Source organism: Durio zibethinus, chromosome 1 (genome assembly GCF_047325235.1).
Source record: "Durio zibethinus cultivar Kanyao isolate XHJ-2024 chromosome 1, ASM4732523v1, whole genome shotgun sequence".
Classification (NCBI taxonomy): Eukaryota; Viridiplantae; Streptophyta; class Magnoliopsida; order Malvales; family Malvaceae; genus Durio; species Durio zibethinus.
In genome coordinates, this window is record NC_143162.1 from 34,541,543 (window position 1) to 34,552,242 (window position 10,700).

General features: G+C 36.9%; 1 protein-coding gene and 1 pseudogene across 2 annotated transcripts; both read left to right on the plus strand.

Moving 5' to 3' along the window:
• The first annotated feature begins 380 nt into the window (after positions 1 to 380).
• On the plus strand, positions 381 to 4,790 carry LOC111312498 (disease resistance protein RGA2-like; annotated as a pseudogene).
• A 1,603-nt stretch (positions 4,791 to 6,393) lies between these two features.
• Positions 6,394 to 10,496, plus strand: LOC111312497 (disease resistance protein RGA2-like). 2 transcript variants are annotated; one of them, XM_089766503.1, is made up of 3 exons: positions 6,410 to 6,900; positions 7,378 to 10,096; positions 10,196 to 10,496. In XM_089766503.1, the coding sequence occupies exons 1-2, from the start codon at positions 6,604 to 6,606 to the stop codon at positions 10,093 to 10,095; spliced, it is 3,015 nt and encodes a 1,004-aa protein (XP_089622629.1). In that variant the 5' UTR covers positions 6,410 to 6,603; the 3' UTR covers position 10,096; positions 10,196 to 10,496. The 2 variants fall into 2 exon arrangements, with proteins under 2 accessions (XP_022768539.1, XP_089622629.1); XM_022912804.2 differs by having other exon boundaries at positions 6,394 to 10,096.
• The last annotated feature ends 204 nt before the right edge of the window (positions 10,497 to 10,700 follow it).

Consider the following 10,700-nt stretch of genomic DNA (forward strand, 5'->3'; position numbering starts at 1 on the left):
CGTGACGAACGTAATGATGTTTAATTTTTTATCACAAAATATATATGATGATAAAAAATAAATATTTAATTACATTATTCTATGTGTCACTAATAACTAAATTTGTTGTAGTGAGATAAGATAATTTATTTATTAATTAAAATTATTTTTTTAAAATTAATATAATTTAAATTATTGATATAATTTTTAATGATATAATAAGATATATACATTTAATCTCATAAATAAAAAATAAATTTTTTTATTTTTAAAAAGATGTTTAATTTTTTTATGATTTTATTTATTTTTAAATATAAATTAAATATAATATAAAATAATTTTTATTTTATTTTATTTATAATCATACGCATCAAATAGGCATTTTAAAATATTATCTCCGATGCTTTCTAATCTTTCTCTTGGTAACAATCATATACATTGTCATATTAACCTGTAGGAAACTCCACAAATACAAAACCAGAGATGACGTCAATATATTTTAGCCAATAAAAGTTTATTCCAAGCAAAGCTAGAACTCCAACTGCTAAGTCAAGACTTCGCATCAAAATCAAACTAATGAATACGAAATCTCCTAGCTAGCACTGTTAGGCTAGCATAATTCAGCTATCAAAGCCACAAGTCTGAGATAATTAACTCATAATAAATGCACCACCAAATTTCGTCATCTGAAGTCAAGGGATAACGGCGATCCTCCCGATTCTAAAAAACAAAAAAAATCAACATTTTCATCCCTTGACTTTGAAATTTTTGGTGCAGTTGAAATTTGTAAAAATGGACGGTTAGCTGAGGACGTGTGACAACTTGTTACGTTGCCGTAGAGAACAAATGAAGTGGAAGGATTTGACCACGCCTGAAATGCGTGAAAGATGGGTTCACCTTCACAATGTTAAAAGCTGAAAGGAAAATGATAGTTTTGCACTTTTGCTTGGATAAATCAATTTTCTCAAAGTGAGGTAGAAGCCAATTAATCATTTAGTAGGATCTTGAAACCTTGAACTTACCAGCAGCGTGAACGGAAACAAGGGACTCAGCAGGTTCTTTCAAGCAAAGATTATGGCGGAGATAGTTTTGGGTCCCCTGCTACAGGTTGTCTTTGAAAAACTAGCCTCTCGGTTCCTGAAAGAGATTGCTAATCGTTGTGGGCTCAAGGATGAAATCAAGAAGCTTCAACGTGCGTTGCGCACAATCCAGTCCGTGCTTCAAGATACAGAAGAGCGGCAAGCTGCAGATAAAAGTTTGAAGTTGTGGTTAAGTGAGCTTAAAGAGGTAGCTTTTGATGCTGATGACTTGCTTGAAGAGTTTGGCCCGGAGGCTATGATGCAAGAAAACGACAGTAGCTTGACTGAGCAGGAGAGCAGCATTGTTCCCTCTTTGAGACCTTTCATAACATATCTTAAAAGGTTGCCTGAATTAAAGAAGATTAGGGAGAGACTAGATGTGTTATTGGAAGAAAGGTCTAATTTCAAGCTCAAGAAAAAAGATGGTGAGAAAGCGATTAAAAGTGAACAGAGAAGAGAAACTGGTTCTTTTGTGATTGAATCTGAAGTTATAGGGAGGGAAGACGATAAAGAAAAGATAGTAGAGATGTTACTGTTAACCACTGAGAGAAGAGCTATTGAGTTTGTCTCAGTTATACCCATAGTTGGTTTAGGCGGCCTTGGTAAACCCACACTTGCTCAACTAGTCTATAATGATGAAAGGGTGATAAGAAATTTTGAACTGAGGACGTGGGTATGTGTTAATGATGATTTTCATGTGAGAAAGATTGCTAGCTTGATGATAGAATCTGCAACCAGGAGAAGATGTGAAGATCTCATGGGGATGGATGCTGTTCAGTCTCAACTACGAGACTTATTATTCAGGAGAAGATATTTGCTTGTATTAGATGATGTATGGAACGAAGATGTGGATGAATGGGATAGGCTTAAAAGTTTGCTCAAGTTAGGCGCAGAAGGAAGCAAAGTCATAGTCACAACAAGAAGTGCAAAGGTTGCAACAATTATGGGAACCGTCTGTTCTCACCATTTGAAAGGTCTGTCCCATGATGACTGTTGGGCTTTGTTCAAGCAACGCGCCTTTGCAAATGATCAAGAAGACTACCCAAACCTGTTGCCAATTGGGAAACAAATAGTGAAAAAATGTGGGGGTGTTCCTTTAGCAGCAAAGACGCTAGGGAGTCTAATGCGCTTCAAAAGAAAGCCAGAGGAATGGCTATCTGTGCAGGAAAATGATCTTTGGAATGTTTGCGAAACTGAAAATGGGATATCACCAGCCCTACGGTTGAGTTATAGTCATTTGCCATCACATCTGAAAGGATGCTTTATGTACTGCTCAATCTTTCCTAAGAATTATGTTATCAAGAAAGAGAAGTTAATCCATCTTTGGGTTGCGGAAGGCTTAATTCAATCATGTGAATACCCTATGAGAGGAACTCGATCAAGTGAAGAAAGAAAATCTCCTGAGGACGTTGGGAACGATTATTTTAATGACTTGATTTGGATTCATTTCTTTGAAGAGGTGAAGAAAAACAGTGATGGTGATGTAATAGAGTGTAAAATGCATGATCTTATTCATGATCTTGCAAAATCTGTTGCTGGAGAAGAGTTTTTCATATTTGAAGGTGATTGCCTACCAAAAAATCTGCTAGAGTTCGATACTCGTCTGTGGTTTGCCATTCTGAATCATTTACTATTCTAGAAGCCTTATATGAAGCAAAGAAGTTGTGAACTTTTTTTTTTTTTCCAACGGTGACTCTGGTGAAGTCCCAGCCAAACTGTTTTCAAATTTTAGGAAACTACGAGTCCTAGATCTGGGTTATAGTGGCATCAAAAGGCTGCAAAGCTCGGTTTCTTGCTTGAAGTATTTGAGGTACCTCGACCGATCAAACACCTTTATCACAACTTTACCAGAAACTATATGTAGCCTCTGCAACTTGCAGGTTTTAAACCTTTCAGGTTGCTCTGATTTAACCAGCCTGCCAAGGAGCTTAGCTAGACTGTGCATGCTAAGACATCTGATTATAAATGATTGTGAAAGGTTAACTTGCTTGCCAGATTACATTGGTGCACTATTTCAACTTCGGACATTGCCAATCTTTTTTGTATCAAAGGAGAGTGATAACTTTAAGCAGTTGAAGAGACTGCGGCTTAGAGGAGAGCTGACAATCAGGAACTTAGAGAATGTTAAACAAGAACTAAAAGGCATAATCTTGGAAATGAAAAACCTTCATTCGCTGGAGTTGTCATGGGGAGATGATCATGATGGGCAGAACTCGAGTGTTAGAAATGATTCTAATTGCAGACTGGGTGAGAAAGTGCTTAACTGCCTGCAACCACCCCAAAATATAAAAAATTTGTCTATAAAAGGTTACCCAGGAATCCATCTTCCAAGATGGATGAATACTCTTGCACTTCCTTTTTTAACTAAAGTACTGTTGATCAACTCCAAAAGATGTGAACATGTCCCTGCTTTAGGTAACTTTCCAGTCCTAGAGACTATCCACATGCATGGAATGGATGCTGTGAAGAATATTGGCAGTGAGCTCTATGGTGAAGACAGAAAGAAATCGTTTGCATCGTTAAAGGAGCTATCCCTCATTGACTTCCCTAATTTGGAATTCTGGTGGAGTATAAGTGGAGGCGAAGAATTTCCCTCGCTTGTCAAATTAACCATCAATAAATGTCCTAAGTTGATGAATATGCCAATGTTTTCATCTCTTAGGCATTTGGAGTTCCATAACTGCCATGAAACGATACTAGGGTCAGCAGTAAATATAACCTCACTTTCTGTCCTCATTATCAATGTTTTCACTGGACAGTTGATTCTATTAGATAACTTGCTTCAGAACAATGTTCATCTCATGTCTCTAGCTATCAGCTCTTGTCCCAATCTTTGCTGCATCCCTCCTAGTTTGGGGAACCTTGTCTCTCTAAAATCATTGACAATTCGTTGGTGTGAGGAGCTCTTATCTTTGCCACTGCAATTGCAAAACCTCACCTGCCTGCAGTCTCTGGAGATCAGTGAATGTCATAGCCTTTCAGCTTTACCCCAGAGCATAGATGGGCTAATCTCCCTTAAATATTTGTCCATTGAGAACTGCAGTAACATAAGATTGTTACCCATAGGACTGCAACATCTTAGTTCTCTTGAACACTTAACGATTATGTACTGTCCAAGTTTGGTGTCTTTGCCAACTGACTGGCATGACCTTTCCATGCTGAGGAGTTTGTGCATTTTATGCTGTCCAGAGCTGTCATCTCTGCCTGAAAGTATTAAACATGTCACGACTCTGCAAAATCTAGAAATCCACGGTTGTCCTGGTTTAAATGTGTTGCCAGAGTGGCTTGCAAATCTTTCACTTCTTAGATCTTTGGCGATATCAGATTGTCCCAACATGACATCACTTCCAGATGGTCTTCAGTGCCTGAGCAACCTCCAACGTCTTTCCATTCAAGAATGTCCAAGGCTTGAAGAGCATTGCCAGAAAAATATAGGTAAGGACTGGCCAAAAATAGCTCACATTGCCCATATTTACATCGGATCACCGGAGGTCAGGAAAGAGAATGTTGCTAGCAGCTCATTGCGCTGAAGTAGAATACAGATCAGAACCTCTGGTCATGCTCTTGGTATGTCAGACTTCATTCTCCTCTTTTAATTGCCTCTCATTCATGTAACTTTTGACAATGCTCAATAGAATATTCTTGAATATATTTAAAAATATCAATTTTTAAATATTTTTTTAAAAATTCAATCCTTCTGAATCTAATGGGCCAAGTATTGAGCAGGGGTTTTGAAAGACCAACCGAACTATTTATTATTATTTGGTTCTTCTAACTTGATATGAAATATTTTAGATTATTCAAAAAAAAAAAATGAAATATTTTCGATAATTGTTACTTATTTTAATATGTCTTATTAATATTTATAACGAAACATATTTAAAATTATGTCCATTTTCATTTGTAAAAGAGTTTTCCGTTTCTATATAAAATTATAAATATAAAGTTATTTATTTGTTCAAATATAATATATATATATATATATTAATTTTTAATTGTGTCAATCTGATTAGTATAGCTTATTATTTTACAAAAGCGAGAATAGAGAGATGTAATAGAGATCTAACAATTAAACAAACATCCAATAAAGTACATAGAACATGTTGGGAGAGAACTTTGAGAGTATTTCAATATGTTGTACAACATTTGCTTTGAATTTTTGTAGGAACAACTAAGAACTAAGAACCTGGATCTGAATATTGGCTCCTTGAGAGTGAAACTCACAGCAGAGGCCTTGAAAGAAATTTATGATGCTGCAGCCATTAAAGAATAGCAGAGCATGAGGAAAGCATAATGGAAGTTTGCAAACACTCCCCCACCCTCTCAAGTTTTTGGGCTTTAGAATTTGAACCTGTATTATTAGAATTAAGAATTTAATATTCTATCAATGGATTATGCAGTTATTAATTAATACATTTTGTATTTAATTACTGTCCCTTTTGTTTGATATAAGCAAGTGTGACACTTCATGTCAATAATAGTAAAATCTATTTTCATTTTTAACAATATTAGACGGGCAGATTTCTGGTTACTTCTGAAAATTGCATTTCAATTAGAAGCCCAACTTCTCATCACCAAAAGGCGTAATTATAGTCCCCAAGCCTGAAGGTCCTGAACCACCATGGCTACAGGAAGAGGAAACATGAGTGTTCACAGTTTGTCAAATGTGCTTTTGTAAAATTCTACGTTCATGCAGTTTGTTGCGAATCTAATGGCTTTTACTCCATTCTATAGTACTAGTTCAAGTTGTCCAACAAAGGCAGCCTCAACTTTCAACCACTCCTTTCTATACCCTTTGCTCTGACTTTTCTTTGTCATTATAAAAACTAAAAAGGGAAATTAATGGAGAGGATCGCACTTTTGTCTGCTTGCGGGACAAATTTTGTGTGTTTTGTGGTGAGTTGAATCAAGTTTAACAGGAAATAATTGGTGCTGTAAATATTTTTTTATGTTTATTTTGTTTGTATATATACAATAAGGATTTAATTGAAATTTTTTGGCATACAATTAACTTTTGTTTGATAATATTTTATATCTGTAAAATGAAATCACTAAACATCTTTTTAACAAGGGATAAAAGTATTTATATATGGTCAACGGTATCAAATATTTATAATAATATATGAATATTATTATTAAAAATTTTAAAATTTTTAATTTAGTCGTTAATAAAATATAATAATGTGATTCGAGAATAGTATATAGATTCAATATGTTATGGTGAATTGACTAAATATTTACCTTTTCATTTGCGGAAAGATTGAGTATTAACTTCTGATTGGCTTGTGATAAATACGCGGAGGAAATTTAACAGGTCAATTACTTGGAAGTACCCAGGAAACTGGAAAACAATGGCGGCTCATGATGTCTTCCAATTTCAACCACATGAAAATTAAAAATCACTGAAATGTTTTTGTTAAATTTATCCAAATTAACAATTTATTTTCTTGAGAGAAGCAAACATGTGCAATCATCATTAATATTCATCATCTCCATTTATCTTTAACGTTGTAAACTTTCCTCTGTTCCTTTATTGTCCCTGTCAATGGCGGAAATAATTGTATCTCCTCTGCTACAGGTGGTCTTCGACAAGTTGGCCAGTCCTTTACTAGAAGAGATTGCTAACAGACTTGGCCTCAAGAAAGAGGTCAGGAAGCTTCAACGAACCTTGTACGTAATACAAGCAGTGCTTGCAGATGCAGAAGAGCAGCAAATGAGTAATAGAGCTCTGAGAATTTGGCTAACTGAGCTCAAGGAAGTTGCTTACGAGATGGAAGATTTGCTTGATGAGTTTTCTCTTGAAGCTATGCAATCTAGGAATCAGGGTGGCTTTGCTGAACAGGTACGCTCCTTTTTACCTTCTCTGGTACAAGAAGCAGCAGGTTGTTTCGATTTGTTACCTAGATTAAAGCAGATCAAGGAGACATTGGAATTTTTAGCAGAACAGAAGTCTAGTTTCAATTTGAGAGATGCTAATATAGGTAGCAGAAGAAGAGGGAGAAGGCAAACTGGGTCATTAGTCGTTGAATCAGAAGTTTTTGGGAGAGAGGAGGATAAAAGTAGGATAATAGATCAATTGCTTTCAAGCAATAATGCAACTTTGGGGGATATCTCAGTTGTTTCCATTGTTGGTTTAGGTGGTCTTGGTAAGACAACGCTTGCTCAGTTAGTCTACAACAATGACATGGTAGCAACACATTTTGATTTAAAGATCTGGGTCTGTGTCAGTGATGATTTTGATGTAGGAAAAATTATGATCTCAATCATTGAATCTGCCAGCAAAAATAAATGTGACATCTTTGGGATGGATGTATTGCAGTTTCGACTACAAGAACTACTACTGGGGAAGAGATACTTGATTGTGTTGGACGATGTGTGGAATGAAGATGACAGTGAATGGGAAAAGTTAATGATGTCAATGAGAAGTGGTGTGGAGGGAAGTAGTATCATCGTCACTACACGTAGTAAAAAGGTGGCATTGATGATGGGATCAGCTTACATACATCAGTTGGAAGGTCTAACTGATAATGATTGCTGGGCTTTGTTCAAGCAACGAGCTTTTGGCAATAATGAAGAAGATCACCAGAACTTGATTCCAATTGGTAGGCAAATTGTGAGGAAGTGTGGAGGTGTCCCTTTAGCTGCAAAGACTCTAGGAAGCCTAATGCGCTTCAAAAGGGAAGAAAGAGATTGGTTGGTTGTCCAGGAGAGTGACCTTTGGGAAGTATCTCATAGTGAAAATGGAATTTTACCTGCCCTAAGATTGAGTTACAGTCATATGCCATCACATCTGAAAGCCTGCTTTGCTTATTGCTCGATACTTCCGAAGAACTACATAATCAAGAAGGAGAAATTGATCCAGCTCTGGATTGCAGGAGGTTTAATTCAATCGCGAGAAGGAAGAAAGTCACTGGAATTTATTGGAAATGAATATTTTGATGATTTAGTGTGGATGTTTTTCTTTCAAGATATTCATAAGAGTGACAATGGCAATATAATTGAGTGTAAAATCCATGATCTCATTCACGATCTTGCACGATCAATAGTGGGAAATGAATTCAGTATGCTGGAGCATGATAATGTAACAGAAGATTTATTCCAAACTCGCCATTCATCAGTGGTTTGTAATTTCAGCTTCTATACAATTCCAGAACTTTTGTATGAAGCAACAAAATTGCGAACCCTCATCTTATTGCTCCCGAAAGGTGACCTTGGCGAACTCCCTTCTAGGATCTTTTCAAGTTTTAGGTATTTGCGGGTCCTTGATTTAAGCGGCAGCGGGATAAAAAAGCTGCAGGATTCAATTTCCTCCTTCATATTTTTGAGATATCTTGACATCTCTAACACCCATATAGAATATTTGCCTGAAAATGTTTGCGGTCTTTGCAATTTACAGGTGTTGAACCTTTCTGGTTGCTATAATCTCATCGAATTACCCGGTGGCATGGCCAAAATGTATAGACTGAGACATTTGATACTAAATGGCTGTGAGAGATTAACCAAAATGCCAGCTTGGATAGGAAAACTTCAGCATCTTCAGACGTTGTCGATGTTTATTGTGGGAAGGGAAGTAGGTCAACACCTTAACCAACTGCAAAATCTAAACCTGGGTGGAGAACTTTACATCAGACAATTAGAGAATGTGAGAGATGCAGCATATGCAATGGAAGCTGACTTGGCAGCAAAGCGCAACATTCAGTCATTGACTCTATGTTGGGAAAACGATATTAATGGTCTAAATGGGAATGTTGCCAATAATGATATGCTAGAAGAAGTGCTCAATCACCTCCAACCGCATAAATATCTGAAAAAGTTAACCATAAAAGGGTACCAAGGAATCCGTTTGCCTAGATGGATGAGTGTTCACAAACTTCCAAATATAAGTGAACTCAGCTTGATAAACTGCCGGAGATGTGAATATCTCCCTATTTTGGGTCAACTTATCTTCCTTAAGGTCCTGTACTTACAAGGGATGGATGCAGTGAAGAACATCGGAAGAGAATTCTATGGTGATGTCACTGGAACACTGTTTCCGTCATTGACAGAGCTAACACTCGTAGATTTTCCTACTTTAGAATCTTGGTGGAGTTTCAACAGGAAAGAAGAATTCCCTTCTTTGGTCAAGTTGACACTCATCAAATGTTTCAGGTTGCAAAATCTGCCATGCTTCCCATCTCTTCATCACCTGGAGTTACGCAGCTGCAATGAGATGGTGTTGCGGTCAGCATCCAACCTAACTTCCCTAAACATCCTTATCATTGATGATTTTGCAGGGCAGTTGGTCTTCTTGGAAAATTTGCTCAAAAACAATGCTCTTCTCATGTGTCTTGGGATTAGCTCTTGCCCAAAGCTTCAATCAATCCCTCCAAGTTTGGGAAAACTCATCAAACTTAAATCATTAGCTATACGCTGGTGTGAAGAGCTACATTCATTACCTCAAGGATTGCAAAACCTCTCTTCCTTGGAGTCTCTGGAGATAATTGAATGCCCTAGTCTTATTTCCTTGCCGGAGGATATACAAGGCCTGCGCTCTCTTCGATCATTATCAATTGAGAACTGCAGTAATCTTAAGTCCTTACCAATAGAGTTGCAATTTCTGACAGCCCTTGAGCACTTAACGATAATGTACTGTTCAAATTTGGCTTCTCTACCTGAGAGTTTCCAGCATCTGTCCAATCTCAAGAGTTTATCAATTTTGAACTGTCCAGAGCTGAAATGTCTTCCGGAGGGGTTACAATATGTCACCTCACTGCAGAATCTAGAAATTCGTAGCTGCCACGGTCTGGTGGCTTTGCCAGCATGGGTAGCAGAGCTTACCTCACTCAGATCTTTAGCATTATCAGACTGTCCTAATCTAACTTCCCTCCCTATTGGTCTTCAATCTCTTAGTTCCCTTCAGCATTTGTCTATTCTAGAATGTACAACTCTGGAAGAGAGGTGCAAGAAGGATATGGGTGAAGATTGGCCTAAAATAAGCCATGTCTTACATGTCTATATAGGAGGATCACGAGATCTAGCGAGCAGCTCATCTCATTGAGGTATAAAATTTCCTTGATTGCTTTTGCTACCTGTTATGTCAGTTGTTTATTTTCTAGAGTGTTACTAAGAGTTGTTTTCTTATCTTGAACAAACTGCAGATCGAGAGCTGCAATTGCTTACTAATGCAGTTCTATCAAGATCAATGACTTCAGCATGTGATGATTGGTGTTTATGAAGATGATTCTGCACATCTCCATCATGCTCAAGAATCACCTCCCCCCCCCCCCCCTTTCTCCATTTCTGTAAATTATGGTATGAAAAATCTGTTTACAGTTAGCCGTAGGCCCCATAATGCAGCTTTCTCACCGTAGAAAATCATGGCTGACAGAATATGATGATGCTTTCATAGAAGCTGTTGCAATCAATAACAAGGATACAAACAGCAGTTAACTGGTTTCAATTCCTAGAATTCAAACTTTGGCAGGAAAAATCACTGTGGAAAAAATTATGTTGCACTATTTTGAGTTTTCTGCAGATGATGTTTAAAGAAAAAAGAAAAAAATAAAAATAATACATCAATTAATACTGTAAAAAAGAGTTTTTGCCAGCTAGTCATTTAAAAACATCAAAACATAATAACAAAATCTTTTAAACTTTGAATTC

Bases quoted from the DNA above. Each gene is read 5' to 3' on its own strand.
- LOC111312497 (XM_022912804.2), top strand. From the start codon at position 6,604: ATGGCGGAAATAATTGTATCTCCTCTGCTACAGGTGGTCTTCGACAAG.